The 16,768-nt window shown below is 38.9% G+C and overlaps 1 protein-coding gene across 2 annotated transcripts in view; it reads left to right on the forward strand.

Annotated features, from left to right (window-relative positions):
- Positions 1 to 11,548: 11,548 nt before the first annotated feature.
- epha4b (eph receptor A4b) overlaps positions 11,549 to 16,768 on the forward strand; it is a 125,149-nt gene continuing 119,929 nt past the window's right edge. For both annotated transcript variants that reach the window (XM_038270944.1, XM_038270954.1), the window contains exon 1: positions 11,549 to 11,825. In XM_038270944.1, coding sequence (XP_038126872.1) covers positions 11,564 to 11,825 — 262 coding nt within the window. In that variant the 5' untranslated portion in view covers positions 11,549 to 11,563. The remainder of the gene's footprint in view (positions 11,826 to 16,768) is intronic.

A 16,768-nucleotide genomic window follows, 5' to 3' on the forward strand; every position in this document is an offset into this window, starting at 1 on the left:
ATGAGAATATTATCATCCGAGAGATGCTAATAGACCTCAATGAGCACCAATGGAAACCATCTGAACTGTTTATACATCAGGTTTTGGTTTATCTGTGATCTATACTACATCTGTGTTGTAATCCAATGTGTTCTCAGCAAAAAGCAACAAGTTTCCCCTTTATACAACTCACTTTGACGATAGTAATTCCAGAGAGAACTGTCAAGGCTGCTACAGAAAGCCTCCATTCGCTTTGACCATTCAGACACATTTTTTTCAGCCTTGGGTATTTGAATGGCGGATCTTACACACTAACTCCCATTCTAGATGGCAGAGGTGTAAACTGTGTTAGCACAGGTAATGTGATCAGAATAATGTGTTTACATCATCAAGGGTGTGACAGGATGAGGAAAAGTGAGGGGAGGGCAAACAGCGTAGTGGAAGGACTTGAAGTTGTGGACCATGCAGAGATCAGAAGTGTGAAAGAAGCATCTGGGAGGAGGGACGTTAAGAAAAAACAAGGTAATGGATAAAAAACGATGAGAAAAAGAAAAAAAGACAGAGACCAGGAGGGAGTCTCCATGTCAATCAGATTATGAAACAATCATTTGACACAGAATTGCTTTGACCTGAAAACTGCCAGATCGCATTTGCTCCAGCGTGTACATACACACCACTTGATGCACTCAGGGTCATTTCCACACAGCTGCATGGAGATAAATGTGTCTCGCTCACATCCACTCTGGTGTTAAGTGCACGTATTAGGCCGTATCAGCATTCATGTATGGTCTTCGTTTGGGTGTGTGAGAGTCTGGGTGTAAGTAAGTGAATCAGTAATGAGTGAGTGATGGATGGACCATAATGCACATTTGGCCCCTCTATGAGGCGCACGGAGAGCTTAGATGTCTGGCCAAGCTCACACATTACTCTCACAGATTTGTGTCAGATAAGACAGCTTTCTCACTTTTTTACAGCAAACTGGGAAAAAAACACTACTCTCCTGCCTGCTTCTCTGCTTTTCTACGTTTATCTTTCACTACATGTATCTACTTTATCTCTTATTTCTGAGCTCTATTTTTCTGTTTCCATCTCACCCTAGCTGTCTGCTTCTTAGTAATGGAGCTAATTTATTTAGCTGGCAAAGAGTGTCTGTCCATTAGTGTAGGCTTGTTTGTGCCAATGGAGATGGTGACAAATCTAGCCAGCATGTGTATCTGATCTGTGTACATTATCATGAGTCAGTAAAGAAAGACGGAAGAAGCAAGACTTCAAAAAAAGAAACGTGTCTGTCTACCATTACAAAATGATTTATTTCTAACACTAAGTCAGCATACCTGTGCATTGAGCTCTCAGCTACTTAGAGCTCAGCTTTTAGGTTTCCAAGACTTAAAGTGATATTTACAGGTTGGCACACTCTTTCCACATCTGTTGGTTTACTCTATTGAGTTACCTTGAAACAGCAGGAAACCTTGTGTAATAATATTATGTAGCTCTGTGTTTTTGTACAAAGTAGACTGAACAGAGCTCTAACAGCTTAAAGACACCAAGCAGTTCAGCTTTCAGTGTTATACTGTGGGTCAAACAGTCAGGAAAAAAAGTGTAACACATAAATAAATCACAATCACCCTTTTACTGTAAAAACTCAGAAATAATTTCAAAAAAGATGTTTTTACTTTTGACATCCAAGGGCCTGTGATTCCACAACTCGTCAAAATTGAAAGTATGCTACTACACAAGGCATCATAACTTCCTCTCTGAAATAGCTAAGATAAACTGCATAATATTAAAAACAAAAAATGAAAGTAATTTATTCCATTATAATTATTGGAAAATCCTTAATTGGCATTGCATCCATCAAATCAATAAAGGCTTTGCAACATTTTGGATGTTCTTACAGGTATCTCGATTATGTCTTTTTGGTTATAAGCTTCAAGTCTTTACTGTTGGAAAGTCCCCTTAGGGCAGGGTGCAGGAGTTCCCCCTGCAACGTAAGGGTGACCAGTTCGAAACCTAGTTTAGTCTATCTCAGCTGTTGTGGCAAGACACGATATTTACCCGCACTGCCTACTGATGGTGATCAGAGGACCGGTGGCATTTGTATATGAAAGCCTAACCTTCTGTCAGTGAGCCCAGGGCAGCTGAGGCTACAATGTAGTTTGCCACCATCTGTAGGGGAACTACTGAATTTAGTGTAAATCGCTTTGGAGCCCCCTGACTTGAAAAGGGGCTGTATAGATTCAGTTTATTTACTATTTAAACCAATAAGAGCCATGGATATGAATAATTTTTGGTGCAACTACTGTATACCTACTACTGTATACATGGTAAAATGGATGTCTGAATATGTAATCAAAGCACACGAAGGCTCCTCTATGAAGGTAAAATTTAAGTTAAAAAAAAATCAAACAAATAAAGAGGATGGGTTTCTCCTCACCAGGCAAAAACTATCTGGATGAAACACCCTTTGACCTTTGATTATGAAACATGTTCCAGGTCTGCTTCAAGAGAAGGAAAAACAAAGGTGGGGAAAAAGGGACAAAACAAAGTTCCTAACAAAGAAGCTACTGCTATTTCTGCAGTAATCAGTAGCCAGACCATAGACTAGACCAGCGATGGATTGTTTTTTTCTGTCCATAAAAGACATCTGATAATATCAATGGATAATGGACATAATAAATTAAATCAATTACCACCATGCTGTTAAACAATACTTGTCTGCAGAGACAGCCAAATGAAGTTAAAATTTCATATCAGTTTTTTCTCTATTCCAATCTCAATGACATTTAGATCAACTTTCACAATTACTTATTATTGTGCAGTTAAACCCTCATGAGGAAAATACAAACTGTGTAAAATGGAGGCTTTAAGCTGGTATCATTCACTCCAGCTGTGTTTAGACATATCACAACACAGCTGGCTAATACACTATGTTGGTGACCGTTGCTGGGAGTAATTGGAAATGTATTATACATGCCTGTTATCATTCGCTCAACCTTACTTCTCCTAACTGAAGCAAGAAAGACGGACATAATCACAAGACATCAAATAGAAAATTACAGATTTGAACAAGTTCCATTCCTCATTGGATGCAGTTTCAAAACGATCAAGGATCCATCATCTGTTTCAACAGATTGTTTCAACAATATGCCAAGCATATATCAATCACAGAATAGCTCATTCTGATCAGGAAAGAGACATATCTGTTTCCCGGAGATAACCATGTTGTGGGTGTGATTTCTTTTCTTCTTTGGCTGTAGGCTGCAAAGAAAAGTAAAAGATGATATTAAAGATATTTGCTAAAACAATTAGGGAGTGTCATTATTTATGGAGAAAGTAATCCTTATTAACATGAGTGGAGATGACACTCAGTAAGGATGAAGCCATTACTCTGAAAGTAATATAAGCAGGCCCGATAGCAGTTGCCAATGCAGTCTGCAGTCTATGATTGATTGGTGGGAAAAACAACCTATCTAATCGGTAAAACCAGAATTGCTTAGATTAACAAATATACTGGTCAGAAATTGACTAAGTCATTGGTTTTGGATCAACGGATTGAATTGGTTAACCAAACAACCAACGAAAATCCTAAACAATTTGTTCAGAATAATTGTATGAATTTGGCCAAAATGACCATTTATACTAAAAAGTGGAAACTTGCAAACAACACCAAACCAGTACCATGGTGACAAGTTGGACCAACTTGTCACCAAAAAGATGTTATCAGAAACCGAAAAAAATAAAAGATTTGTAGAACGTTGTTGCAGCATCTCAAGTAAAAAAACAGGAATTTAAAGATGAGACAAATATAGTCATTCTTGATAGACAATGACCTGATACAAGTGAAGTATCATGCCTAAAAGATGGGAAAGCAAGAATTCCGGACTGTCAATCAGAAAAAAGAAAACGGTCTTTTTATACAGTTTATTTAAATATCTATTTTCAACTGTATATTTAAAAGTGAGTCTGACTTCATCTTCTACTTGATCTCTGCTATTGCCTTTGACACAAAACTCTCCTGGAGTGATAGATTTCCTAGCAGGGCATCTCTCCTACCCCTCTTTGCCAACAGACTGACACTGTTTGGGCATGCTCCAACTCATCATGATGACTACATTCTTCTTTCAATCCATCCATTCCTTTCTCCTGTAACACCTTTTAAATGATGTGACACTGGCTGAAGAAGATGAGAAGATAATAAAAGTGCCCTGTCTAGCCTCTGTTTCATTACGTTTGTTATGTTCAAAATTGATCTTGTGTGGAACATACAGAGCAAGGAGATAAGCCAAGAAGAATGTTTTCCTCGTGACCTGTTTTTATGGAGTACAAAACATTTTTTGCCTTTCCGCAGCAAGTAAATCTACATGTTTTCTATTTTTTTCATCATTAGATAATAGGTCAGCTCCACGGGGAATGTGATATGGGAAGGCAAGGTCAGTTGTCATTGATTGTTAAATCATTTTTTCTCTTTGAGCAGAAAAGACACTGACTGCTGCTCCACACTCAGATTAAAAATGCTCCCTTTCCTGTGTATGCCAGCCTATAATATCCATCCCTCTCAAATCAGCATTTTTGGACGTTAACTTGGGTGCTGGTGTGTTTCCATTTAAATATACAGCCCCAACGATTTAGCAGAACAATGAGCAGCAGTAAAACAGAAGACACTTGGAACGATGTGAATGTCCCCCTCTTTCACACTTTGTCAGTTTGTCTGTCTGCCTCTTTTGTTTGCTTCCCTGTCTACAAAGCTTGTGTCAGTCTCAAGGAGAGCCTCCTTCTCTTTCCTGGGCCTCGTTGTTTTGTGGGCAGAGCTGGCAGATACCAGCAGAATTTCCTCCTTGAATAGCCCTTTTTATAGCCCTTTTTATCTCTTTTTCACTCCTTCTATCCTACAGTATGTAGACAGTGAAAAGACAGTCTGGATAGAGTTTAAGTGTTGTTTTGAGTGCTGAAAAGGTCTGACGCTAAGATATGTCCACTACAGCAATTTATTTTAAAGAAACAGTCATTTAATCTAGGAGTGTAAATATGGAAACATATATCGAGGTTTAAGGAGACTGATTGTGTTTTTCCAGACGGGGACCATGTTGGCAACTGGATGGGCGATGCTGAAGGAACTCCTGGTGCGCGTATGCAATCGAGACGATGAGACAGACGGGGGCAGGGAGGGCTTTGTGCACCCGCCCTTTCCCACACTCCCTTTAACCTTCTGTTGTGAGGAAGGACCGGAGCTCTCTGACATGACAAATCACTCTCTGCCTGCCTAACTGAGTCAACAGTAGTTGGAAAGTAGGGATGATGTATAGAGTACTATGAATACAGTGGTTGGCAAAAACCCCTGGAACTTATCACATTTTGTGTCAAAATGTGATAAGTTCCAGGGAAAAAAATAAACCATAAACTATCATAAAGTTCAAAAGGTTTGAAATAACATTTCAGCACACTCTAAATACAGCCCTTTACTTTGAAACATGCTGAGGTTATCATCATGGTCTGGGAATCTACATCTGTAACAGGGACAGGAAAATAAATAAGTGGTGATTTTGAGATTAATTAAGCTAAACATAGATTAATCATGTCGCAGACTTGATACTGAGACAGAGCTTACACTTCGAACAGCACAAAAAAATCTAAATAATCCACGTGTACAATGGAATTGTTTAGATCAAAAGGTATTAATGGGTTACAATGGCCTAGTCCAGCGTTTCTCAATCCTGGGCCTCAAGTGCCACTGCCCTGTATGTTTTACATGTTTCTCTGTTGCATCACACCAGATTCAAAGGATTAAATAGACTCCTCAGCAGCCACCAAGTGCTACACATGGCATTCATTTAAGTCAGGTGTGTGGCTACAAGAAGACCAGGGCAGAGGTACTTAAGGAACAGGATTGAGAACCTTTGGCCTAGTCAAATTCTAGAACACAGAACACATTTGGCAAGTCCAAGGGATTGGTGACCAGAGATAATCCCTGTTTCTTTTAGCATTTTGAATAACAGTAAATGGATTTAGCCTGAGCAAGACAGGTCAAAAACTCCTAAACAGTTGCAGCTGTAGTTGCATTCTACAAAGTCCTGTTTTAAGTTGTTTGGAAATATATGCAGTACATGGGATACATTTGTATTATTTTTGTTTTTATTAAAAAAAAGAAGAATTATGCACGACTGTTTATTTTCTGTTTATTTTCTATGCAGTTATATATTTTGTCTATTTTTAGTAAATAACATCTGAGTTAAAAACTTTGTATATCTAGTGTGGAAAAAAAATAATTTAATGCATTGGTATTTTTGCAATCCTTTCTTTACTCTCATTAATCAGAGCGCTAACTTTCTTCCATTCAACATCCTGCAGATCTTAAAACCAGCCTCTGGTGGTAAACTTAGTGACTCAAAAAATTCAAAGTCTAAATGTGCAGATACTACAGAGGCCAAAGAAGTCTCAGGCTTAAACTCTAATGGAGATGCTCATATGCACACCCATGCCTCTGCCTAAATGCCAACACCAAGCTGTTGTCCATAAAGCGTTCAGGCTGTCACAATAGAGACATTACCACATGAGTGAGTGGTTCTGAATGGGCTCAGGGTGTGTGTGCATACAGAAAGGGTAGCTGAGGGGGAGCTCCTGGCAAGGCAGACAACCCTGTCATCACCTCTGCCCCATGTCAAACAACTGATCAGCATCAATGGTGCATGCATCAGGCACACGCATTTGAACAAACTCCTGCTGCACGGCCTGTTGCGCTTAAACAAGTTTGTAACTGCCTTTTTCCCTTGACTGAAACTCCCTACATTTACACTGTTGCATGTGATCAACTTACAAAGACAAACAGTTTAGCTAGTTTTTGAATAGCTGACCCAACCAGGCCAAGCAGGGTGAGGGGTGAGAGGGAGAGGTCAAAAGAAAAGGAACCGTTGAGAGAAAAGCTTGCAAAATAACTGAAAGGCTGAAGACACTTCAGCAGCAAGTTGAAATGAATTCCTTCTTGTTATGGAAAGGGAATGGTGCAAAAAAGCATAAATGCATAAGAAAGACCAACAATACAATGTTTATCAGGGAACTGCCGCTCTGCTCTGTCAGCACTCTGACATTTTCTGCAATGTGTTTGTATGAAGCCTAAAAAGTCATCATGCACAACAGGCCGTGGAAAATGTATGTTGGGGTGTGTGAATATGTAAGATCGAGGGGGGGGGGGGGGGGGGGGGGGGCAATGTGTTTTAGGCGCTGTGTTACCCCCTTCCCTGCAGAAGTGCATGATGCCAATGTTTTGTGATTGCTTGGATGAGCGCAGCATCATAAATCGAGAAGATGTAGGGAAAAAAAAGAGAAAACAGGAAGGTGCAGTAAAAGTTTTAAGGAAGAAATATGTTTAGGTGTTTTTGCTTAGTGAGCAAAATAAATCTATTGTAAAACCATTGCAAGCTACAAATCCTAATTATTATTATAATTGGAACTTTGACAGTCGTATCTAAGTGGTTCTCTTGCATGCACACACAAACAATTCTGCAGAAACACCCATGGCTTAGAAGGGTTAAAAGAGGATTTTGCCATAATTCAGAATGTCTGACAGGTTTATAGCTCTGTCAGGAGCCTCATTTGGGACTAAAGCGTGATAGAAGAACGTTACTCGTGGCAAATATAATTGTGGTCATGCTCTAACCATAAATCATGGCATGGATGGATCCCATTTGCCTAGTAGCTGCATGGGGGGTGGATTCCAATGCATTAGGTGACCTGTGGGATGTCAGTACACACACCTCCCCAACGTTCACAAGGAAGAGAAATGCCAAAGTGGATGTGAATGGTTGCTTTCTATTATCTATTTAGAGGTTTTGCAACAGTAATTTCTGTAAAGTTGCTAAGATGATAGATATCATGATACCGATTTTGTTATTTAACCTAAAATACCCTCCATAGCTACAGTGGGCTTTTACGAACAAGACTTGTCGCATTCAAGAAACATTTAACTTCAGTAAAAGCTCATGAATGAATCTCGTACACTTGATACACTCCATCTGTACGTAAGTTAGCGCGAGTTCCCAAAAAATTTAAATTTACATAGTTAGCACACAAATAATTTCATATAAGGCTACGAACACCTGTGTGTTCATTCATATGCCATTGAAGACCAAGAAAAATGTAAATCAAGGTCTGTTGACTGAAAGCATCACAATTAAAGGACCAATAAAAAGCCAAGCAGTGGGAAATAAATTGCAAAAGCTGTAAATGACGTGGTCGCATTGCTACAGCTGTAAAAATAAAATAAAAGCATAAAAATAATATAAAAATAAAAATCAGAAAACAGCAAGTGAAAACTACTAATGGAGGTAAGAGGTGCAACATGTTATGTTAATGCTTAATATGAGTTCGCCAAATAAAAAAACACATCAACATTCTGCTAAATCTTCTTTTAAGACAAACATGTGCTGTATATTTCAAGAGCACAACATATATATATTGTTGACAGTAAAACTCAAATTCAACAAAGTAAGACATACTAAACCCAAATATTCCACATATAGTGACAAAGCCAAGGTGCTGCAATGGAGTGAAATTAATGCAAGTCTAGATGTTATTTTCATAGTTGCTTAATCTTTGGTTGAATCGCTGTTCTTTATTTTGACTAGATGACAACTAATTTAACTAATTATGTCCTCTGATACTGAAATCCCAGCTGCAGGTGTAGTGACCAATAATTCTGTCATCGGCGATTAAAAATGTAATTTTTCATAATATATTCATGATATATAATGACGTAGCTTCATGAAATTGCTTCTAAGTAAAAAAAAATGTAATTTAGTGAAAAGCTAGGTTTGAATAACAACTGACTGAATAAGCAAGACTCCTACGTCAAGTCTGGAGCACTCATAAAATTTAGAAATTATTAGAAAGTAGATCTATAAGATTAGAAATAGGAGGAAAATTGTGGATGCGACATTTTCTCTTAAATCACTCATACGAACGATTTAGGAATGATTTTCTTTGTATGAATGGTTCTTGCACGAGGTCCATTATTCTTACTTGTTTAGGGACAGCTACATTCACTAAGACAATGCACATGCAGATGTGTTGGCCGACACTTCCATGTAGCATTGAATGAATAAATCTCCATAAAGCGACTGCATTCTCTGGGTTTCTGAGGAACAGCATCAACAGTTGGGCAAAGACCAGGAGAAGGATGAGGTAAACCAAGCAGTAATTGCCACAAGCTGTGTCACTCATCAAAATAATTGACAGCATTTTCTTTAAAATGAGAAGACTGTTTATCCTAGTGATTCCAGCCAAGTGGATTGGTAATAAGGCTCTGGTTTTGTCATGTTTGCTCTGGCAAGCATTGCTCTGGATCCGTGGGTGTGAATGGTTTTTCAGTTTTGTGAAGGGTTTAACAACACAATAGTAAAACTAATCTTATATTGTTAACTGTTCAGTTGTTCAGGCAACACTTTAATGTAATTCATAAAAAACGTTACTTTAAAAGCTACACCCTAGGAACATTTTTACAGTGTTTTATTACAGTAAATTATTTTTGTTTTTATGTTCCTATGTTATAGAGCAAAATAGATCAGCACATATTTGAGATATTAAAGAAAATGATAAATCATTTTTCAAAATGCTTTCAAAATTTAAAGTTAAAATTTAAAAAGTTTAATGTTTGATATTCATCATGTTGTTTTTTTTATGTAATATTGATAAATAATTTTCCTGAAGAAAGTCGGACAAACAGGGCAATGTAAGTGAGGTCTTTATCAATGTGTCTGGCCCTTTTTTTATCCTATGCAGCAGAAACCGAGTCCAGATCCTTTGAAAACATCCTACATTCTTGTACACCCTAAGTCCTTCCTCTCATGTGTCAGTTGTGGTCAAACAAGTTTGTGAGCAGTTGCGTAGAGATTAGAAAGTCCATTTTAGGCCGGTGAAATAAACAAGCATTTTTTGGGCCTTCTTCAGCAGGTGTGAAATGTTCTCGGGAGTGGTCAGAGGAATGTCATTAACATAATGCTGTCCACATGCTCTACCTGCTTCACTTGTTTGCAGAGAGGAGAGTGTCCAGTCTCTTGCTTTCCATTAAGGCCTCCTTGATTTTACTACTGTTCAATCTGCTTGCTACTGTTCAAGTTTTTTCCTTGAGCACCACTCTATCAGATTGTGAACCACTTATCTCTAGTTGGCCTTAACATTGTTAGGTTTGCAACCAACCACAGTGGTGTCACCCATAAACGCACATTTTGCAGATAGCAGAGCAGGGGGATGTAAATCGAGGGAAGAGGGCAGGACTGAGAACACCACCCTGCGGCATGCCAGTGTTAACGATAAGTGGGGAAGATGTGATTTACTGATCCAGGAGCAAAGTGACATCAATAACTAAAGTTGGGGAACTACACAGCTCAGCCAAAAAATAAATACATAAAAAGGAAAAAGGTAAAAAGATAACTAGGTCACATACTTAAAATCTGCCAAAGCTAAGAATTCCTGTTTACAGTTTTCTACAAGGCATTTAGGGAGCACAGCAGTCATGCAGGCTAATGTGCTCTGGTTGACCTGGCATAAGCCAGATTGATACATATAGTTCATTCAGAATTCTACACATTATCCATCTGGATGTCCTACTGTAGAAGGTGTTAGCAAAAGGGAGCGACATTTAGTATAACTAATGAAGCTGAATGAGTAAATCACAAATCTGGATCAAATCGGCGCAGCTATGATTATTTTACTTTAACCCCTTCTGGATTAAGCATCGATGTCATACATGTAACTGCATTTCATGGTCCGAAACATTTATATGCATCAGTTAGCAAGATATATATTTGGGAGTGATCTCACAAATGCCCTGCAATGGACTGCCGACCTGTCCAGGGTGTACCACACCTCTCCCCCGCTGGAGATGGGCATCAGTACCCCTCCTGACCCTGCCTTTTTGGATGGGTGGATGGATCTCATAAATCTTGCGACAATTCATCTTTCTTGCCAGGTAAGGCTCTGAATAGAAGAAAAAATGTACTACAGCTTTTCGGCCAATATGGTTTGTGGACAACTAACAATGAATATCATGATAAACAAACCATCCCTACAGTAGACATGTTGTGTCAGCATCATACTATGAGGGGGTTCCTATTGTTAACAGGGTTGGGTAAGCAGCTCAGAGATAGAGATCAAAGTTGGGGCTAAATAGGGGACAATCTTAGATGAAAATATGTTTTCCAACAAGACAATTAGATGGTTTAGATCTATTCCTTTGATTGAATGGCTCTGTCAGATTAATTTCCCAAATACAATTCAAAGTTTTGCTAAGGCTTAAAAACTGCTGCTTATATATTCCTTTCAATTTGACTGAGACTGGTCTATTATGCAAATTATGGGCAAAAATTAATTAAGATTTAACTAGCCGAAAGAAGATTTCATACAGAGTTTGGAGATGAATGGATGCCACACTTTCCAGATAGATTCTCACTTTACAGCCATATATAATATCATATATTTCATTATATATTTATCTTATTTTTTTTCCAATCTTTTTCTGTGTGTAAAACTGGCAGGTCCCCACAGGCCTTTGTATCACTTCTCAGGCAGGCGACTGATTGACAGGACCTTGCTGATGGTGGACCCTCCTTCCCAGCGTCTCCTCCTCTCTCTCCTCTCCTCTCCTCCGCTCTATCCTTTCCCTCTTCAATCGCAAAGCTTCGCTCAACGACTCGACACCGCGATCAGGGATGCAGCGAGGGCGCAGCGCAGCCTAGAAATGGCACCACCACGCGCACCGTGGATCTATCCATCCCTTTCCCTGCTGTCTTCCCTTCTCCTCTTTTTCCAAGCGTCTCCGCCGTGCACAGCCTTACGGAATTACCCGGAGAATGAAGGTGGGTGAGCGAGCCTTAGGGAAGGAGTGGAGTTTGGTGACCCGGGTGTTTGCGCTCTGTGTCAGCGGCGGATGGGAAGCCCCATCCAGCCGGTGGTTCCTCGGAGCGGAGCGGAGCCCTGCGCTCAGCCGCGGCGCAAAGTGCTCGTCCCTGTTATAAATCATGCATGGAGAAAACCCGGAGTGTTCGTCACGTTTTCCTTTCCCCGAGCATGCTGACATAAAATTTGTATTATATGTGCACAGAGACAGATAGAGCTCTGAGGTCATTTGACTTTCTGACACAGGGAAAGGCTTTTTTACGTTACAAATCTTCCCCTGACTTAACTTATAATGATTATACCAAAACAACATTGGCATCTTTCCCAAAGTCTGTCTTAATTATCAGTATCTTCATTTTTACATACTGATAAATGATGATTTTTTTTTGCTCCTCTTGCCTCAGTCTGCAAATGAGGAGCAGCAATTACATTAAATTTGTCACACGCTGCTGCTGAGCCTCTCCGGGTTATTGTATTAACATCGATGCTCAGTCTGTAATTTGCCCATACATTTACTCTCTAACTGTTCCTGACTGCTTGTTGGAATGAAACATGGGAGCTGGGCTGTTTTTAATGGAAGTTGAACTAAATGCAGAAGTTTTTTTTTTTTTCCCCCAAAACAATGAAGCAGTTATTTTCCCTAAGTGACTTGATAGAAACTGGAAGAGGCAGCCTGATTGAAGATGATACAGCTGTGAGTTGTCACTCTGTGAATCATTTCGTTTGACATTCTCTGAAAACTCCAGTCAGTCTTGATCTGTTTGCTCAACAAAGCATCCTCTCCTTGTGATGCTTCCTTTTCTCAACCACACAGAAATATCAACTCAGGACAGATATACCAGTCAAAGAACCTACATCACACAGTGGAAGGTGTAATGGGACCTTCTGATTTAGGCTGACTCAACAGCATAAAATGCTTTTTGCATACATTGTGCTGCCTAGCCTGGAACTCCACACACACAAAGCAAATACTCAGGAGGATATGTTGGTATGGAGGAGAAGGAGTGGTTAAGGCGCACGATAAAACACGTGAAGGAGACTATAAAAGATTGCTGAAATATTAATTGAGACGAGCATGCACGATGAAACCATCTGGAAGTCATAGGAAACTCCTGTTGATTTAGATAAAAGCTTTAAGCCGTGGGAGTCTCTGGGATGTTTGTTATTCTCAGTGTATGTGTGAACTTCTGAAAGGTGCCAAGGTTTGAAACAACAACAACAACAATAATAATAATAATAATAATAATAATAATACAGGTTTAAAGACCCTTTGATGAGTCAAAAAAGCATACCAGTGAGCTGTGTTATCTCTAATTTTAATGGAGCATAAGGTAATGCACCCTGCACTTGTTGTGTCCTTTCCCATTGTGAAACATGGCAGTGCCAGCAGCATCATGTTGCAGGGAAGGGTTTTTTTTTCTTACAAAATTATAGGCTTTAATAGTGCTGCAACAAATCAGGAAAATATGCAAATATACTGTTTAAGAAAATTGCAATGCCCCCTCTGCTACTTGAGCCATCAGTCGCTGAAGATGTACATAATGTGGGCATTAAAGACAGTTGCAGTTTAGTTGCTGGATTGTATGTAGGTAATTATCTGTCTGTAGTTTTTCCTAGGTCAGTTAATTGGCAAAAATTGCACCTCTAACCCCAAAGCACATCTTGTGTTTTTAAAAGTTTTAGTAAAGAAAGCATTTGTGTGATCCAAGGGGAGAATTATTCAATAAAACACATTTCAGTCACACCTTTTGGACTCCTAGTTATGGTTGTGACCACACCTTTATACCGTTTCCATCTTGTTCTTATGTTTGTATATTTTGCACTCATGCATCTCAGTGCATTTTGCATTCAAGAAAATCCTCCCTTTGAGTCTGTCTAGTCAAAAAAGAATGTCTTAGTAATAAAAGGGAGAGAGGAATATACTGCCTATTGATTCCATAGCTAGAGCACTATAAGAAAACTGTGATGCTTTTAAAAGCTTCCTTTAGTACCTGCAATTGATCTGCTCCAAAACTGTTGGCATTTACAAGGAATTTGTACCTAAAGGTGGATTTGGCTGAAGGAGGAGTTCTGACAGAATTACTCGAATGTAGGTGAGAAAATGGTGCAGCAGGAATGAATCATTTCAGAACTTGAGAGAGGGAGTGGTTTATAGTACTCTGAAATCTTTGTTTTGAATGTTGAAGAGAAGTGGAGGACGTCAGTAGCAGGGGTACACCAGCAGAGGGAGCCCTAGATACCCTCTGTCTGGACCCTGAGGGCTTGCTGATGTAATCAGAGGCAGGATACTCACAGGTCTTCCCTTTTTAGGAGTGTCCTCATCCCTTCGCTGTGTCCTTACTCCCTCAACCAAACAGGCTATTCTCTGACAGATGTTTTTGTGTGGAACCATCTTATTTTTGCTAAATATTTTTTCTTTTATTTCACCTTATGCAGCTAAGAAATAATAACTGTGTAAATTCATTAAAAGGAAATGAATAATTTAATTACTCAGATGTACAAAATTGCAATTGCATTAAAAACGGGAGGGTGGGGAAAAAATACAACACAGCATTTGAAAATTTTACATCGCAGCAGTTTAGAAAATACAGCTTTCCACCGAACTGACCTCAGGCTGTTCAGGGAAATTGCTTTATAGCCTCTTAGGGTCAACATGAAGGTGAGCAGTTTTAGTGCAAAGGCAAGCATGTTTTATGTTAAGCCTGTTCTGGTTTTTAGCCTAACACACACACAGGCACACACCTACACACACATCCAAACTCCATCTGATTCAAACAAGAACCTGACTACGGTATAATGCCGGGTCAAAGGTCTCATCTGCTTTAATTGCTTCAATCTATAATGGCTGCTTGTAGTTATCGGCAGAGCCATACCTCAGTGAGCACGTGTGCGTCTGTGTGAGTGAGGCCGAGAGATTGCTCTGCTCCCATGTAACAGCCATGACCTTGGACCGAGGAGGATATAGATCTCCCCTCTCATCAGAGAGCAGCAGACAGAAGCAGCAGGAAAGAGCATCCTCTAGTTCCTTTTTATTTCTCCATTTTCTCTCTAATACCCTCTTTTTATATCTCCCCTTCTCTGGTTTATTTATTTGCCCCTTTCATTCCTTCCATGTCTTACCTTTTACTTGCTTTTACCCTCTGTGATTGCCTTGCTGCATTTATTGTGACTTCGTACAGAGCCGTTATTCCGAACCTATGGTATGGCTTTTGAAATGAGACAGAGGATATAAATGGATCTAGACATGCTCAAATTTGAATTTTGTGACCAATTTTTATTATAATGATGTTTTAGACAATTAACAACAGTGAAACTAAGACTTTGTCACTTGAAGAGTTCTGGATAAAGAATATTGACAGATGAAAAAGTTGTTTTATATTACATGAAAAAAAAAATCTATATATATTTTTATACAATTTTGTTTTTTAACAATTTTGGTTTAATGTTTTCTCATAGTGTGTTGCTCTGTCAGCTAAAGGCGTGTTTTAGGTTCTCTATTCTCCAGTGGATGATTACTTGATTACTAAGTTATTTTAATATTATTTCAATAATAGATTAATCACAATTAATTTGGTTAATTGTTTCAGCCCTAAGTAATGCATAGAACTTATTGCATTTCAGATCATGAAGTAATGTATGACCTTAAGAAGATTATAGTGGTATGTGTATAGCAAAAAAATAGAAATCTTAGAGCTGCTCCACTGAAGCTAGGGACACACTTGGATGCTGCGAAACTTAAGAACTGTATGACAGGAAACTTTGGTGGTTTGGTAACCATAAAATTTTTTTCAAATCAGTATGCCATGAAATGGTTAACCAGCCCATTTCTTGTGGCATGTTTCAAAGTTGAAAACTAAGAAAAGATAGAACAGAAAAATATTATTTGTTCTAAACACTTTTACAATTTTTCCATCTCCTTATTATGAAGGTAGCTATTGACGTTGCTTAAAGTAGCCAGGAGTTGCTAAATGAACACCTAATTCTTATATGTATTCGTCACCCTTTCACTTTATAGAATGATGTAAGAGAGATCTGCATAGATGTGTACACATTTGCCATGTAGAAACAATGTCCTGGGCAAACTCCATGCAGAAAAGCCTTTATGAACTTAGCATGTTCCCACCATGCATGTATTTTCTCTGTCTGTATATGTCTGTAATCCCTCCTACAGGCCATGAAATTCACTCGAGGTTATCTGGCATCTCTAAGTTAGTCCTAGGAGTAAGGTGTCTGTTTGCTTGATTTTCCAAGAATTTTATCTTGAAATGCTTCAATATAGCGAAAGAGTTGCCTGCATCAAGTCTGGTCTCTCTCGCTCTCTCTCATCTGAAATGAAAAGCAGACACTTTAACACTGGGAGTTCCTTTCACATACATTCCTATGTGTCAGGGCATTTGTCATCTCTGAATTTATTTTCAAACCTTTAACTCACAATGAAATCTGCTAACTGTGGGCCTTTAGTATTTAGCCGCAGTTTCCAAACTGTGTTTGTTTGCATTCCATGGTAATTGTTCGGTATGTATGTATGGTGCTTTAACTATTGACAAAAAGATCTTGCTCTTAAGTTTTTTTTAATCAGCCATTCACCATTCAGGGCCGATAATTCTGGAACTGTTAAATCCTTGTCTACCACCAACGTTGTGACATTAGAGGGTGACATAGGCATGGATCTTCATTTTTCATTTTCCCATCCCACTTTCACAGAAAAAGAATCTTGTCTTATTGCAATGCCCGGGGACAGAAAAAAAAAAAAAAACTTGAATGAAATGGTTATCACTCCCAACAGAATCCTGAGTAAAAAAAAGTCCTAACAAGACAAAAAAAATGGCTTAACCTTTTCCAAGTTCTGTTTTTTTCTGTTTATGAAAAGGTATTTCCTCTGCCTAAATGTATCCTGTAATCA

This window comes from Cyprinodon tularosa, unplaced genomic scaffold (assembly GCF_016077235.1).
Source record: "Cyprinodon tularosa strain WSP-4 unplaced genomic scaffold, ASM1607723v1 ctg12, whole genome shotgun sequence".
NCBI lineage: Eukaryota > Metazoa > Chordata > Actinopteri > Cyprinodontiformes > Cyprinodontidae > Cyprinodon > Cyprinodon tularosa.